General features: G+C 43.0%; 1 protein-coding gene across 7 annotated transcripts in view; it reads left to right on the forward strand.

Annotated features, from left to right (window-relative positions):
• The window catches only part of THSD7B (thrombospondin type 1 domain containing 7B), a 299,255-nt gene that overhangs the window by 261,287 nt on the left and 20,537 nt on the right, over positions 1 to 17,431 (forward strand). For all 7 annotated transcript variants that reach the window (XM_048309745.1, XM_048309748.1, XM_048309749.1 and 4 more), the window contains 5 exons: positions 4,773 to 4,906; positions 5,558 to 5,711; positions 14,703 to 14,844; positions 16,237 to 16,352; positions 16,835 to 16,952. In XM_048309745.1, the coding sequence (XP_048165702.1) occupies positions 4,773 to 4,906; positions 5,558 to 5,711; positions 14,703 to 14,844; positions 16,237 to 16,352; positions 16,835 to 16,952 (664 nt within the window). The remainder of the gene's footprint in view (positions 1 to 4,772; positions 4,907 to 5,557; positions 5,712 to 14,702; positions 14,845 to 16,236; positions 16,353 to 16,834; positions 16,953 to 17,431) is intronic.

A 17,431-nucleotide genomic window follows, 5' to 3' on the forward strand; every position in this document is an offset into this window, starting at 1 on the left:
TTGAGCCCAAAACCCAGCACATAAATATGAATAAAAATTGAGGAAAGCAGTTAATTTGCTAAAATGCCAGAAGACTGTGTTTATTTCTTGAGGCAGTAAGGCATGACGCCAAACTGGTCACCCTGGGCACTGATCTCTGCAACTCCTCACAGGCCAAGTATCTGCAGTTTCCATCATCTTTCTCCCTGCTGAGCCATGCAGAACAAAGGGTTCCTGTGCCTATGACATGGAATTAGTTTTATTTTTGTCCTTCAGGACGTGGATTGTGGTACTACAGCTCCATACATGTGTTGGGGACCTCAGTGTGAAGGGGTTTGTAAATGCACTGTCCATAGTGAGTTTGCATAAGCTTGGGGAGGGATGAGCATTAAGAAGGTTATTTTCAAAGGAACTGTTGTTTTTGTGCTTGGGGAGAGAAGTGGCATAGCTGGACAATGGACTTGTGTATCTGCAGCAGAGGTAGTGGATGGCAAACTTGATGTGGATCAGGAGACGTAGACTGTGTGTAATTGGAAGGTTGGATGTACTCTGTGTTAGAGCCAGGGATCCATGGGAGCACATCCCAACCCCCTCCAGGCTTGGGCACTTTGGGTCCCTGGGTTGGTGAGGAGTGAGGTGGTGAGAACACCACACCCCGTCCCAGTGTCTGTTCAGGGGCAGGACAGGGGTGTCCCCATGGACCCAGGAAGAGAGAAGTGAACCTAGGGTCCTCTGTTTTGTGGGACCCACAGAACAGCAACGCTTAGTCAAAATCCTTTGAAAATGCAAAATCAAGAGCACACCTCTTTGACCTCAGCTCCTAGCAAAAACAGGTACGGAAGGCTTTAAGGTTTGTTGTAGGTTTTTTTCCAAATTCAAAAAAAAAAAGAGGAATTGGAGCTGATTGAAAACAAATTATGGCAAGCCAGGAGAGAGAAATGGGAGGAAAACATAGTCCTGTGGAGGAAAGGATCACATGCCACATCACTGTGGTTTTTAAATGCAAAGATGGAGTTACAAATTGTATTCACAGCTTTGTGAACTCGTTCCCACGGAGTGCCAGCCATGGAAATCTTACATCTCCTTGAGACTTCCACCTAAAAGCTTAATGGCATGCACTGGTGCCTGTTGTAACTTGTTCTGCAGAAGTGTGTCCCTCCTGGTGATGCAGGTGGTTATTTACATCTCCCCAGTGTCCCAGAGGTGCTACCAGAGATGGCATTGCTCAGCACTGACACAGGGCAGAGGGAAGAACTTGTTCACAGGAACGATGTGCTGTGGTGTCAGCACAATCACTTAGGAAAACAGGTCATTTGTGACAGTTATAATTCGGTTTTTTGGTGGTGAGTGTAAGCTGGGGATCCTGACCAAAGAGGAAGTGCTGCACAGATCAGCAGCCGATCACTAGGGATCTGAGGTACCACAGGGAAATGCAGCCAGTGCTGTGTGTCCTCCCTCCTCCAGCACAAAGTGGGATGTCTGTCTGTCTGTCTTGTCTCTGTTGGAGGAGGAAGAGAGCTGATCGAACTGGTTTGACACAGACAGCAGGCTAGAAGTGCCTGTTAATGGCTTTGTTATTGTGATCCTTCCTCCTCTTGAATGGGCACATTTGAAGTATCACTTCACGTTATGTGTATTTGTGTCAGTGCCTGTGGGATTTCTGTTTTGGCTCACAGGATTCCTCAGATAGATTTTCACTCACATGGCATCCCATGCCTGCCCAACTCTGTCTGATTTTCCTACACAGTTACTGCAGCAGGTACTTGCCACAGGAGGTTTTGACCACTAAAACACATTTACAGTAAATGCCTGATGTTAAGCCTTTGCTGCTATCCACAGGTGGGCTTTGCTGGTTCGGAGAGGTCTGAGGTTTAACAGATGTTAAGGCAGAGCAGTCAGAGGTCACTGAGACAATGAGATGGGATTCCCAAGCTCTTGGCCTCATCCTGGCTTCGGGCAGCAGGGCAAGTGCTGAGAGGCTGGCAGTGCTGTGAACCTGCAGGATTCACAGTGGTATCCTCTAACCCTGAGGAAGAGTTATTTTATAGAGCAAGGAAAAGAATCTTAAATCCCCAAAGCTGCCGTTTGTGCTGGACTGCCCCAGCTGCCCCACTGTGCCTGTGGAGGGAGGGAGGCAGCACGGCACCATCACCTCCCACCTGCTCCCAGCCTCAGCTTCCTCTCCAGAAGTCTAAACAGCAGGAGCAGGCCACCCAGCTCTTAATAAACTTATTTACTAAGTTTTGCCATCCTTGGCCCTCCCTGGGCGGGCCCCTGGCAGCCAGTTTTGTCCAAGTTTGGCTCTTGGCTCTTGGCTCACTCCCTCTGTGATGAGGAAAAAACTGATCATGCCTCAAGCACCTGTTTCCCTCACTAATTGTCTCCTGTGGGCAGCAGGGTGTTTTGTCAGGCAACGTAGGCAGCCTGTAGTGTTTCCTTCACCCTGTGGAGCAGGGAAACTAATAAATACTCCCTGTCTCTACATCCATCTCCTGGATGGATGTCTGTGGGACCACAAAGGCTTTGCAGTTCCTCAGGAGGGATTGCTGCTGTCCTCAGTGTGTGCAGGGATGTGGCTGAGGGAGTCAGTGACTCTCTTGAGGTGACAGGCTGGTGGGGCAGGATGGTGGCTTCTGCTGTGTCCCAGCACCCTTGTATTACTGTATCCCGCAGCCATAGGGAGCAGAGGAGGTCCAATGGGCAGGAATTGTGCAGCAAGATTGATATATTTTGTTATTTTACAAACTCTTTTATAGACTTTTTTCTTCATAGTCTAATCAGACAAAGGATCAGCCACCCCCTGGGTGGATTGGCTAGAAATCTTAAACATCCATTGTCAAAATATTTTTCTACTGTACCATAAACATAGTTCTACAAGGTCGCAGGTGTTCCTAGTTTGTAGAACTTCTGCTAATCTCTTCGTGAGAGAGAAAAGTATCTCATGGGCTTAGAAAGAAGCAAGAAAATTCTTGCTAGCAGCAGTATTGTATGGGCACCCCGCTGGCTGGTGCTGAGCCCAGGCTTGGTGAGTGCTCTTCTCTGTGCTCCCATGCACACCAGTTAATGATAACAAGCCTGGCTGCTCAGCTAATTAGCAGTGCTTGTGGTGCTGCTTGCTCAGTGTGGGAAGCTTGGCTCTGTGTGCACTTTGTGCAATCCACAGACACCTGTATGTTCCTGAGTTAGGCCAAGTGCCAGTGCCTCGGGGCACAGTCCTCATAGAACCAGAGAGTGGTTTCAGCTCACATGGACCTTAAATATCATCTCGTTTCTGACCCCCCTATCATGGGCAGGAACACCTTCTGCTAGTTCAGGTTGTTCAAAGTCACATCCAGGTTTGTAATTTGTGCTTAATGATATGCAGGGAAAATGGTGCTAATGGTATGGCTGCCTTTGCCCACTTCGTTCCCCTCCCTTTCCCCTCCTCTGTGTGAAACGTGATGCTCGTACTAGTTCATACTGTCCTTGCCCTCACTAGTTCAGACGTTGATTTCCCTCTTTCCTGTCTTTTCACCTTTACATATTTTCCACTTTTCAGCATCTGTTATTCTTCCTTCTCTGCTAAACCTATGCACTATGTATAGGCAGACCCACAGTTAAAATTAGTTTCTGACATTTTCTGTTCCTGAGGAGTTATCCTTTGCAAGTTGTCTTCTTTCCATTTGAAACGAAGGTGATTTTCTGATGGGACACCAATTTTGTTTTCAGACTGGAATCTCAATTTTCTTGTCTTCCCACCTCCAAAATGTTACAAAGAAATTTTCTTTATTCTTGTGGCCACAACATGTCTAGTCATAATCTGCTATTTTTAAATGAAGCGATAAATTATTAAACATGTGGCTGAATCTTTCTGGGGGGTTGTTGGGAGGAAGGCTATTGGTTTATAGTTATTCTAATGGTGAGAATGAAATGGCTCCAAAGCAGCAAGGCTGAGGACATTTTGGTGCGTGGAAGAAGAAATTTTAAGTGCACTGTATTTTTCCAGGGCAGCACATTTTGCTTCATGCAAAGCAACAGAGAATACTGTATCTTCAAATCAGCTTCTGCAGACAAACCAGATTCAAAATAAATAACTTTTATTCATCACTGTAATAGAACTGTTGATGCATTCATTTATTTAAACCTAGAAATCTGCTGAAGTGCTATATCTCAGTGTGCTGCTTTTAACAGCCTGAGTATCTGGCACCTTTTATCAAGCTTTTGGCTGTATTTTACTCTCTATGTAGATACCATAGTTCAGGTGAATACACTGTCGTGTTTGATTAGGAGATATGTTAGAGATAAGTCACCTGCAGGCAAAAAAGCGTTTACCGTTTTTGTGTATAAAAATGAAATTTGTAGGATGCATGAAATTTCATTATTTTATGGTAAATGGCTTATAAGAATGTGTTAGAAGCAAAGGTAAATGAGTGCTGATTTTAAGTTTGTACTTTCTGAAGCACAAAAGCATGTGGTACATATGGTCCTAGTGAATGACACGTGATAGATTATACTGAGAGCAGGCAGAGCAAATGAAATTGTAATGGAGTTCCTCTTCTGGCTGCAGGAAATAGCTGTTATTTATCCTGCTTCCTAAGATGCTGCATGCATGCTGCTGTTCATTATATACTTAAAAATCCCTTGGCAAGTCAATAATGAATAAATGAACTTAAAGCCATTACAACAGCCTTAGCATGAGGAGTGTAAGCCAGGATATTTTTCAGTGAGCCTTTTTGTGGGTTTGGCTGAGGCGTTTCTGCAGACATGCTAACCTGGACAGTTCAACTGAAGAGTTTGGTTCTTTCTCCTGGCAGGTGCATGAAGCAGTCCCATGCTACAGCGAGTGCAATCAGTATTCCTGGGAAGTAGAACCGTGGTCTCCATGCAAAATCAACAGCGAGCAAAATTCCCTCCACTGTGGAGAAGGAATACAAACGAGGAAAGTCAGGTGCGTGAAGACAAAAAGAGCTGATATGTTCTTGCATAAAGCTTCAGTATCTGGCCATCTGACAGTGAGTGTGTTGCTGAGTCCAGTGTATTTCAAACTAAAAGAAACGTGTTTATGTGCCATGGTTTACAGGAAAAGCATTTCAGAGATGCAGCCTTGGTTTTTCAGGAGCACGGCACGATGTTTAAATTAGTATTCTTCAACCTAAATGCCATGTATACATAAAGCTCCCTGAGGTGCAAAGCCTCCATATTTTGATTTGCTAACATTTTCCCCAAGTAATAGCACTGCATGCACCACAGTGGCGTTCATTATTACTGAATATTCATTCCTCAGGCACAGGGAAATGCTGAGTTATTTCCAAACGTTCAGATGTTACTAGCAGGAGCACTAAGATTTGTTCTTGCTGGTTGTCATTTTCTGTTTGCTCCTTTGTCAGCCGATCAAAGTTAAAATCCCTCTGTATGAAGTAACAAAAGCACGTTATGCACATAGCTGATTTCCATTTGCATTACCATATTAATTCTACTTTTAGATCAGCCATGCTGCTTGTAGCTATTGTCATGTCTGTGTCCTGAACAGGCTTGAGAAAACTTGTTGATATCCATCTTGTCTGTGATACTCTAATTAAAATATGTGTTTTCTGTGTAGGTGTGTGAGCACTGCTGAGGACCATGGCATGGAGACTGTGCCCAGCGCCCTGTGTAGTCAGGCTGAAGTCCCAGAGACAGTGCAGAAGTGTAGCTTGTACTGTCCCAGTGAGTGTGCAGTGTCTGACTGGGGACAGTGGAGCCCGTGTCCACAGGTAGGCTCTCCTGCCTGTGTCCCTGGCAGTGTTCCTCACTCATCAGTCTTCACCTGTCCTTCAACTGCTTCATGGCCTAGTTATTTTCTAGGAAAGTAAATTATTTTCTGAGGGATGTCAGGCTTAATGGATCCTGCCAGCATGGTTGAATCTGGAGATATTTATGTCTCTACAGAGACTGAGCTGTAGGAAGTTGGTTAGTGAAACACATAGTTATTACTGTGACAGTTGATTCAACACATCCTTCCCCTTGGTCTGCTGTGGGAGAGGGCCCACACAAGCAGAGTGGGTGAAGGGACAGTATTCCAGCCTCAGTAAGGGCTGTCTGCCTTAGGAAATGTTTGCAGGGGAGACCTCTGTCAGTGGTGCATAACTGCCATGACAACCTGCTGGTAAACCCTGGGGGCGACACTCCTCTGGACAGGTCTCAGTCCTGAGGGAATGACAGCTCTCCTCTCCCAACACACACTATTTCTGTCCAGTGTCTCCTCCTCCTCAAAACCTCAGGGGAAGATTTGAGGCAACAGCAGCAGAAGGGTATGACAGCAAGGTGCCTGAACAATTTGTCATGTCATAAAATACTCAAAACTTTGTGAATTATGCAGGGATTCAAGCCACTGCGAAGTGCTCTGTTTTCCAAAGTGTACAAGATGGAAAGAAGTTGCAAATTCTGTATTAGGAAAAGCCTTTGGCCTCAAACCGCATGATTTCAGATCTATTGTTTCTCCCTGATCACTGTTGAAATAGGTGCCATATTTAATCTCGGAGGGGTTTTTTAATAGACTTGCTTGATGTATTTAAGTGACAAACATATATTCATTGCCCCCATGTTAACAGGGCCATTACCAAAAGTTGAGTGGCTATTGGACAGGTATTTATACTGGTGCTGATACAGGTAATTTCCTTCCATAATATTTTGTGTAGCGTATCAATATACTCGGTAAGAACGTGTCAAATAAAATCTTGTGTTTCATTTCCTGTGTTCACCTCCTCCTGAGCAGCTTGGCTTTGATGAAGTATAACATTCTTGCAACCCATACAAATGCTTGGATACCTTTCAGAGTCCCACTGTGGTTGGGCTGTTTCTTTGCCATTGACTTTTTCAGACATAGATTTTCTTCATTTTCACACACAGTGGAATAATGCAGAGATCCTTGAGGCCATTGGGCGTTTCTCAGGGGCTTTGATGGCAGTCAGTTGGTTATGAAGGACTTCTTGAAGCTTTAAGCACCCTCATATCCTTAAGACACACAGACTTTTTGCCTGAAGGCTTCTTTTTTTGACAAGGGTGAAGCCTCCGTAGCCCACAGAAGCAGGAAAGGGAAGCCCAGAGCTCGTGGGCTGCCCTCCATCAGGCAGCACATCTCTTGGCAGGGGCAGGGCCACATGCCACAGTCCCTGTGTCTCCTTGTACATCCCTTTGCCATGGTGGATGTTAATTCATAAATGTGAGGGCATCTGCATGCCAATGCAATTAACTGAACAATATGTTTCCACAAGCTGTTCTGCAGTGCTTTGTTGTGAAACTGAGATGAGTGTGTGCCGATGGAGCATGTGTTTCAATAGTTCTGTCCAGATACCAGGCAATAAACAGCTTGAAGTTTTATGGGCAGATAAAACCTTCCCTTTGATGAGTTTACAGCTACTCAGGCTGTTTGTGCTGGGTTTTGAGAGAGAACCACACAACACAGTCCCTCCCAGGCTGCACATGCTCCACATCTCCAAGGCAAGTGCTGGGCTTGCTGTCAGTGCAGAATGACTCTGCTGGGCCACTGGTGTGTCATCGGTGCGTGTGGGCAGGGATTGAGGGAATCGTGGTGGCTGGGAGTGAGGCCATCACCAGGGTGATTAATGAACCTTCCACCTCCTGAGTCACCACTAGGAAAGGTGCTCACTTAAGACAGCTACAAATACGTGGACTCCAAATTTCAAAAAATTTGAAAGATCACATCATGTTGCAATGAAAAAGCAAAACTGTGCATCCTGGCTGCTCTTTTTCAAGCACATTTACATTTCATACCGCAATAGTTTGCGCTCGCATGAGGCAGTTGCCAAAGACCGTTCCAGGAAATCTTCCTGTAGGTCTGGTCATGTTTGTCTTGCTGGAGATAAAGAGGATTTATGAAACTTGACAAATTCTAGTTTGTAAGAAATGAACAATCACAATTTCAGCCTCATCTCTGCCTGAGGAGCTCTTTGATTTGAAATACTTACCTAAGTTTTTGGTCAGGTGAGAATTCTTTCCCAGTCACTTTGGTGTTCTGCTCATGTTTTACAGTGTTGATAATAAATTCATCCTGATAGCAGAATAACTAACTCTTATCAGCTGAATATAAAAAGGCCTTTTAGATTATCCGTTGTACCTTTTGTCAATATGTCATTGTACTCTGGATATTTTCGAGGGTATTACTTGGTTTTATCTTGTAGCAATATTCTTCCCATGTGAATTTTCCACTTTCAGGATGGTAAATGATCTTGAATCGTGTTGAAATCAATGAGTCATAAAGGTGGCGACTGCTTTGTCAATGGAAATTATTTTCTTCAATACTGTTTTTCTTCTAAAACACTGTATTTGTTCTACCTTTTTTGGCTGCATTTCCCTTTTGCTTTTAAACACTTTTGTGGTCTTTTATAATTTCAGATGCTCCCACAATTGTTTTATGTGTGTTTTTCAACTGAATTACTTACTTGCATCTTGATTATGGTACTATTTAACACAGCTACACAAAGGTAAATTTTAATATTTCATCTAATGGTCAGAAGTGAAGCTGTCAGATATATAATGCCTCAAGGTTGCTTTGAGGTTTTGTCTCCATACTGGATTCAAGAAAAGCATAGTTACTGATTTAAATCTTCCCTATTATTCTCACTTTTTCTATTGTGAGAAGGAAATTCAAAATTGTTTTCCCTGTGGTTGAGGGCTGTTTTTTGGCTTATAATGTTTTGTTCTTTGTCACTAAGTAAGATCCACGTAACTTAAATATCAAGCCTTTAAAGCCATTTAAATAACAGTTTGAAGCTTGCTAATTTAAAAAAAAAACAGAAAAAACCAACAAAAACCCACAAGGAAATTAGGTTGACTTGCATTTTTCTTCAGAGATTTCATGTTTGTTCCAGGGACAATAGCCTGTTCAGTCAGACATCATCACTTGATTGCTCAAAGACCCAGCTAAACGATCTGGGAACTGAAATCCCGTCATCTCTGTTACATATTCAGTGATGGAATAACACACACTTCCTGCGGTGTCTCGACTTTGTATTCATCTGACTTGGAAATGTAATTAATTGACTTCAATTGAATTCATCAAAGCATTCTTAAAAAGAGTTAATATGCGAGTGGTGCTACAAGTCCCTGAAATAATTACCTCAAATCTATTTCGTTAGCTCTCTGGCGGTGGACGGCTGTCGAAGCCCCCACTGTGGATTGGAGTGGCCCCCTCGCTTGCCTCAGCTGTTGGCATTTCTAGCAGCAAATTCCAAGGGGTCTGAAATTAGTTAATTATAGGAGGTTGCGTGTGTAGTGAGTGAGAACAGCTGTCTCCATTCCACCGAGCATTTTCCTCATGGATCAATGGCGATGTGCCGCACTCAGGACTTGCGACAATTGAGTTATTATTCCCTGGAATCTGCGGGGGGAGAGTGATACTGCCACAACTGACCGGATTAAAAGTGTCACCCAGTGATACAGTGAGCTCTCAGGTTTGCAGTGACTTTCTTTGTCAATACAAGTTGGAGTTGTTACAGTTTGGAAATGCCAACTGGAAGAGAATTTGTGGACTCCTGTAGACGCTGGGAGTCACTGTGTGGATTACCAAAGCCTTCATCACAGCTGGTACCTGAACACAGAACGGGCAAGGTTGGAAGGGACCCCTGGAGGTCATCTACTCTTTTCTTTTCAAGCAGGATTCCCCAGAGCACATTCCTCAGAATTGTGTCCTCAGACAGCTTTTGGATACCTCCAGAGAAAACTCCCCAACCTCTCTGGGTTTGGCACGTAAGTTTGGCCGAGGACCTGCAGTGGGAAGGCTGGACTGAAGAGTGAGGCTTGCACAGAGTTGTCTTTCTAGCCCAAGAGATAATTTATTCAGATCAAGCATGAGAATTATGCTGGTTGAGGCTTTTTGGAACTTTTTTTGGCACTGCTCCTTAGGCATAGCTGTGACTTGGACTTTTTTGTATAGCTTTGTCAAAAAAAGTTGGTAACTGCTGTATTTTTTATATTTGTTGTTTTATTTTTATTAATCTTTGTTAACAATCGCTTTTTTAAAAGTAATGTTTCTGTGTGGAGGCAGGCAAGGTTTCAGAACCTGGATGCATCTGAAAAAGAAGATTTATGCAAATGAATTTTCATTTCAAAAGACTGCTTGTGTTATTGTAAATGGCTTGTTAAATTGTTACAAAACATCCACACTGGTGTGAACAATATAACGGTTCATTGCTCTCTTAAAAATAGTCAAATACGGTTGCTGCCTTTGTATTTACCTTATTTTGAGGTTGTATGTTTCCTTATGAATAGCCAGTTAAAAATAATGCAGCCAGCTATTTAATGTAGGATGCATTATAAAAGCTGCTTGATAAATTAAACAGCTTAAAGGGCCCTGTAATGGGTTACAGCTTCTGTGCTGTACAATTATGATGCATATGAAAGTCTGGATCAATGGACAGCTCTTAAATTCCATCACAAAGAGGGTCTAATAGCATATAATAATGTGTGATATGTTAACAGCACTTACGCTGGAACTTAGTTTCATAACCTTGCAGCTTTATTTTATTTAATACCCTTCTCTTCTAGAACAAGCTTTCTGTGCTTTGTCAGTCGTGCGATTGTCTGAAGCAAAGGCTGGGTGCATCCTTTGTGTATGTTTTTGTCCCTCACTTTTTATGTTAGCTTTAAATAGTGACAAGTGGTCATGGTGAAAAAATAGCTTTGGCTAAAAGAAATATTTAAAAAATGCAGTAGTCAATAGTGCCAGGAATTCCCCCATAGAATCAAGATGATGGCTGTTATAATTTTTTAAATTTGAGAAAACTTTGATTTATTCCTGCCTTAACATTTTATGGACTTCTCATTGCTTCAGAATGTTTTGTTTCTGTCATGGTTTATATAATCTGGCCTATAGATCCATGGCTCTCGCTCAACTTTTTCATACTTGATGGAAAAAAATAATGGAAATGGTGAGATTTAATATGATAAAGTAGGCTGAGACAGTGCAGTTATACCCACAAGGAAACCGACTGTGTCTGTGTATGACATCCTACTGCTGTAGGTTATTAATGTGCCACCTGAGCTGGCACCCCATTATTATTTTCATCCAGAAATTAATTCTATTCCTATCAGCAGTTCCAAAGGATGCATATGCCAGAATTACACCCTCCATTGCCTACAGTTATCAACAAAGAATCTGAACAAACAACCTATTCTGTAAAACTTAATAGCCAAACTGATCTGCACCTGATCTTGAAGGTACATAGAGTTCCTCAGGCCTCTGACCTTCTACCTCCGTGCACCACTGCTGCCTCCATTTCTTAGGACTTGTTTCCTCTCCTATTATTTATGGCCACAGTGGGCACCCATAATCATTGTCCTCCTTGGATCCATAAATCTTTATTTGTAGTCGGGGTGGTGTCAGAAGTGGGTTTCAGTTTCCCAGAATAGGGAACATTTGCTGTTACACCCATTTCTATCCCATGGTTACATTCCAAATTCTCCCAACTATGGAAACCAGTTAAGGGATTTATAACCACAGGCAAAAAAATAAGTTTCATGAGCATAAAGAGATGATCTCAGAAATACAAGTCCAACTCCCACTCCTGAACACATCTGTTGTAGGCACCTGCCTTTCCTTATGCTTCCACTGTGGAAATGTTGGCTGATGCTGAGCACAAACCAGTTGCAATAGCCTTACAGGAGGTAATGGCTGGCTTAATGCAAAAAACAATTTTAAAAGCTTCATCTGTCATCAGTGAAAGCACTAGTTACTAATAGAGCAGTAGGAAGTAGAATAATGTCTTTGGAAGTATAGCATCCACTCAGTGGGAAGAGAGGAGCTGTAAATGAAGATACTCAGTAAAGCATTGCTGAATCACAGTGGGCTTTATTCATTTAAAACCCCAGAAACTGTAGATTCATATATGCCTGTGGTTAGAAAGTTGGGTCCCCAGGGCAGATCCAGTCTTGATCCATGTACTGGGATAGCACCTTCACTACTACTTTGTGTGGAAGATTACTTGAACGGTCAAATTAGTTTTGTCGTTTTCTTCATTTGTGAGAATATTCAGAATCAACCTGTTATCTTGCCCAAATCTTAATTAGTCCCATGGTAATTTCTTACTTTAAGTACTCAAGGAATATTTCTTTCTTTTGCTGCCTTTTCTGTAAATTACTGACTGCCATTTCTGTCCTACCTCCTAAACCTGTGGCTTGCCATTGATGGTGATTGGTTTTGCTCTCAGTATTTTTTAAGATCCACATTCAGGTCAAGACATGCCCCGTAAGCATTGCTCGTTAGTACCCTCAGCATCTCCCCACTGGAAACAATCCCTCTTCTTTACTTTCACTGTTCACATCCCCTAATGACACCGAGCCTGCCAATCCATTCCTCTACCTTTGCCATGTCATCAATACTTCATTTTTTTTTCCAGCCTGGGTTTTTGGAGGGGTCCTGCAGGAGCTGTGCACCCAAGCCCATTGAGATTTGAGGGTAGCTGGGTATTCAGCTCCCTCTTGCTCCTTTGAAAATTCCAGCTTTCATCTTTTTCTTTGCAAGTCATTCCCTCCTGCCGCTTACTCAGTTCCATTTATATTTGGCTCCGTTTTTTACGTGGTTAACTTGAAAGAGTAAGGGCAGAAAATCAATTATAAAACTAAATTGACTTCTCAATTGACGTTAAGAGAAATTCAACAAATAATATTACAGGATATTAGTTACAGTTTGACGACTTCGAATTTTTGCATGTTTCCTGTGTCCTCAGCTTGATTAAATGAATGCTTTTCCTACAGAGGTTCCTTGTTATTCAGAGCTGGTAAAAGTGATGGGCTTATTGCAGCAGCTCTGGCTTCTGAGCACCGTGGCTCATCAACACAGTGAGAATTCTGGCTTCAGAGAATCAGTAAAACAGTTGTTTGTTCAGATCCTGGCAAACACCAGATAGATTTTGACCTGTTAGACTGGTTTGCTGCCTACCAGGAGGATATCTGAGAGGGAAAATTGTTGTGCCAGCCCAGAAAACTGTGGGGCTCTGTGGCAGCAACTGGGCTGCATCAATGTCCTATAATCGAGCACAACGGGGGGCATGCTGGACAGGGGAAAAATGCTATTTTATTAAAAGAATTTACTTATCTACAAATGATGCATATTTTCTGTCTGCATGTTCTTATTCTGAAGGGAGCAAACGCTGGTATTTCTGAACTGGCATAGACAACAACTGTCACAGCATCCATTGATTTTTTTCCCTTTGGTAACATAATTCAGAGAAACATTAATTAGGAGTAGCTACTGGGATACATGTTTTGATTTTTTTTTCCTTAGTCATTTTGCTTTATTGGCAAATCATTTAAGTTATTAGTGTTAGTTGTGAAAATGGATAATCAGATTAGTTGTGAAAAAGGCAGTAAACTATTGGTAAACACTTAGCATAGGTTTAATTTTCAGATAATTAGAAACAATTGGGTGTTTTAGCTGACCAAGGGTATTCAGATAAGATTACCATTTAAAATGATTTGACAAGGTGTGTCAGCAATAAAAACATAATAGATTTTCCTTCACATAGTGTAAACATAAGGAAAACAGGCCCTGACAATGTATTTTAAGACCAGACCAGACTTTCTTCCCATTTGTCCTGATATTTATTCTGTTCAGTTTTGCTATCATCTGTGCTGCTAATCCAGTTTACAGCAGTCTGAGATCCAGATTTATGCTGCAAGGCCATTACATTTCCCTTTAATAGTCACAATACAGGAATTATCCACGCTTCCCCCCATGCAGGGTTCAGTATTTGCAGCCTGTTTGTTGCATGGTAATAAGCCCATGGTTTTAAACTGTTATTTTTTGTAATTACAGCACTCTATAGAAAGATCATGTTTTAAATCCCCAAGCATTTATGAAAATCTATTTCTATATGCATTGCTTTTTTGTTATTTTCTTTGCTGTTCCTGAGCAATCCTCATGGGAAGCTGTTAGGAGTTAAATGGGTCGTCCTGTTCAATAAATGGCAGTGAATACCTTTAAGAAGGGATTTATTTCCATTATGTTTGCTGCGACCACTTCCGCTCACCCGTTCCCGTTACTGGATTGTGGGAAAAGGGCTCCATGCTGCAGTGCTGTGAGAGTGAGGATCGAGGGCTGCTAAAAACAGTTTTGGTGCCTGTGATGCACAAACAGAAATGAAAACCTGCCTGAGCTGGTTCATATTCCTGTGAAAATGTAAACAAGAAAATCCTGGTTTATAGGCAGCTGGACATCAGTATTTGTATCACATACTCTGAAAAGTCACCTCGTCTTGTTGTCAGCATCATAACTGATATGCAATTACAAATGTCCTTCTTTGAAATGAGTGCTTTGCTGTAACATCAGATATTACTTAAAAACGCATTAATTGTGCCAGAAATCCTGTCCATTATTCAGTACTGTGGCATTTCATTGGAAGTCTTGGGAAGAGGTGCAAAGCAGGGCACAGCAAAATGGTGCAGTCTTTATCCTGTTGTCCCCATAGATCCTTACCAAAAAACATGGAAAAAAATAGTATAGGAGTGCTAAAATAGCCAAATCAGGGTGGATAAAAGATGACTTTTAGGAATACTGGATTCTTAACTTTGAACCACATTTCTTTTCCTTCATATGCTTTTAAGTGTTGTTAGTGCAGGAGTGGGATTGTATGTGGTCATGGATGTGCATATACAGCCCTGGTCTGTGGTGTCTGTGATTTTCTGGGGTCAGTGGTGTCTGTTTGATTTACTGGGGTCTCTGTACTGTCCATCCCTTCTCTGTCCAGGTGTGTGACCCAAATATTATGCAAACCCGAACCCGACAAGTGCTGAGGTCTCCTGTCAGTTCAAAGCCCTGCCCTGAAGATTCACAAATGAAGCCATGTATTCTTAACCAAAATTGCTTCCAATACCAGTACAACCTAACAGGTAGGTGCAAATTTTCAGTATACCCTTAGTAGGTGTTTTCAGTTATGTTTGCTGGGGAGTTGGTTAAAGCCCCATCGTTGGTTTCAATAAAGTTAACTACACACTTACGTTTTTACACATTAGTGGACAAATGCACAATTCTTCTTTTATGTAAGTTGTCATTGCAGGTACACTGGAAATAAAGCATGCTAAATGGGATTTTCAGTGGGTTATCAACAGGATTAATTACAAAATTCCAATTAAAAGAGTATCATCTGCGTGGTTCTGGTGAAGCCAGTAATACCAACAGAAGTCTGCTTTGAAGGCAGTATGGGTTATATGGGTGGGCATAGGATATTCCCAGCAAAATGCAATTTTTAGGACCTTAGAAGCAATTGGTTCTGTTGCAAACAAATGAACAAAACAAAATTGAAAAATTCCTTTTGTTTTGACCACCTGAGATAAATGAGAGAGGCATACAGAGGAGAGATCTAAGAGGAATTTGGGGGCTGGTGGGAAGGGAGAACAAAGCAAGATAAAATATATGAATATAAACTCAGCCTGTTTGTAATAAAAGCCCTAGAAACACAGGCAGCAGGATGATGCCTTTTTTATCATCACATTTCAGAAATGCAGAACATTTATGTGTTCATGTTTATCAGAGGTGGAAGACACAAAGTGATAGGTTTTCTTCTCATCCTTCTTATTTATTGGTGGTGTATGGAAATTTTAGTGGCTTCTGTTACGCTTTTTGTTTATTTTAAATGATGTTTTAAAGCTTATTTCAGTTTAGTTGTATTCTGGCCAACATAATTTCAGACACGTAATAAGATATTAATTTTCTTCCGCTAGAAATACTGCTTTTATTTCATGAGTATTAGAGTTTAGTTTTAAATAATGGATAGCTTTGCCTCGAGACAAAAACAGGTTAAGCCAGAGTTCCCCTTCAGAAAGTTCCCCGGCTGCTTTATCAAAGCAGAATTTTACTTCAGACAATAGAGTCTTGTGCCTGTGCCAACTGGATTGAACTGATACCCTTTATCAGTGTTCAGCATGTGCACTCTGATGTACCAGTGTCGTAATGGGATACGGTATTGGACTGTGAAACGAGTGGTGTCTCCTCTGAGACTTGCCTGGCTTTGAGAACAACTTTCTTTTGTGAGGGGTTGTTCTTGGGTGTGGGATGCCCTGACATGGGGAAGTGCTGCTGTAGGTGAAGGTAACGCCCATGTTCAAGGCTTCAAAGCCAGGCTGGATGGGGCTTTGAGCTACCTGGTCTAGGGGAAAGTGTCCCTGCCCATGGCAGGGGATTGGAACTACACAATCTTTAAGCTCCCTTCCAAGCCATTCTGTGATTCTGTGTTGAGTATAAAGGTGACCTGCAGCAGTACACCCTCTGCTTTGTGTCTGCAGGCTGGAGCGGGTGCCAGCTGGGTGCCAATGCCACCTGTGGGCACGGGGAGCGGCGCCGCCTCCTGAGCTGCCGGCGCAGCGACGGGGCCACCGTCAGCATGCAGCTCTGCCAGCGGGTGAGCAGGGCTGGGACACACCCAGACGTCTTCGTGTTTCCAGAAGGCTGGTGGTGCCTTCTGATCCACGCCAAGACATCCCCCGTAAATGGTGGAAAAGTTGTGTTTGGTGCTGGGAGCACACAGCTGGGGGCTTTGGGAAGACAGAGGGGTGTCAGTGGCTGGTATCACACCTTGACTTGAACACAGGGGGCATGGCTGCCAACCGTGAACCATCCCAAAGCTGGGGACCAGGGAGATTGTGTCCTACTACCAGAAGTCTGGGGTTATCCTTTTGGAATAAGACCCAAACACTGAGGGATGGTTAGATGTGAAACACTTCAACACTGAAACCGCGTTCACCCATTGCACCATCGGGAAAGCTCCCTGTAAACACCATGCAGGTGTCCTGCAGAGTTGCTGCCAGTTCTTGCTGGGTGCTGGGCTGTGGCAGGAGGTGGCTGGGGCCTGGGGAAGCTAATGCCTGTGTTTCCCTGTCACAGCTGCACCTGGAGAAGCCTGTGCCCACGAGCAGCCGGTGCATGGTGGGGTGTGCCGTGGACTGCCAGCTCTCCCCGTGGTCAGCCTGGTCGCAGTGCTCCCACACGTGTGGCGCTGGCGGTGAGTCCCTACCTGCCCTCCTGACCTTACATACCTCAGCAATGCAGCACAGACAGCACCCACAGCCCCAAGTGGGCTCAGACAGTCCCTGAATAGGGGTACAGAGCTCAGGGATAGCCTCGAGCCACACCCGAATCCTTCGGGGGTGGTTTTGGACACTCTTGAGGTCCTGAGGTGGTGGGTGTTTTGAGCAAAGCAGGCTATTCTCAAAGCAGTCCAAAGTGAAAAATGCAATTTAGGGAACAAGTAGTCAGATATCTGGAGGATTATTTATTGATTAATTCAAACTCTCAGAATTCAGTCACAGCAAATGTTAACCCTGGGGATGAGGAGTATGTAAAGCTAGCAAAGAGCTGGGGAGTGTTACAGGATTCTGAAGAGCTTAATAAATAAATACAAATCCTCTGGTGAAGTAACTTTTAGTAACATAATTGCATCCCATTGAAGAAAATGCACAAAGACTGTTTTTCATCATTTAG

The sequence above is a fragment of the Corvus hawaiiensis genome, chromosome 7 (genome assembly GCF_020740725.1).
Source record: "Corvus hawaiiensis isolate bCorHaw1 chromosome 7, bCorHaw1.pri.cur, whole genome shotgun sequence".
Taxonomy (NCBI): Eukaryota; Metazoa; Chordata; class Aves; order Passeriformes; family Corvidae; genus Corvus; species Corvus hawaiiensis.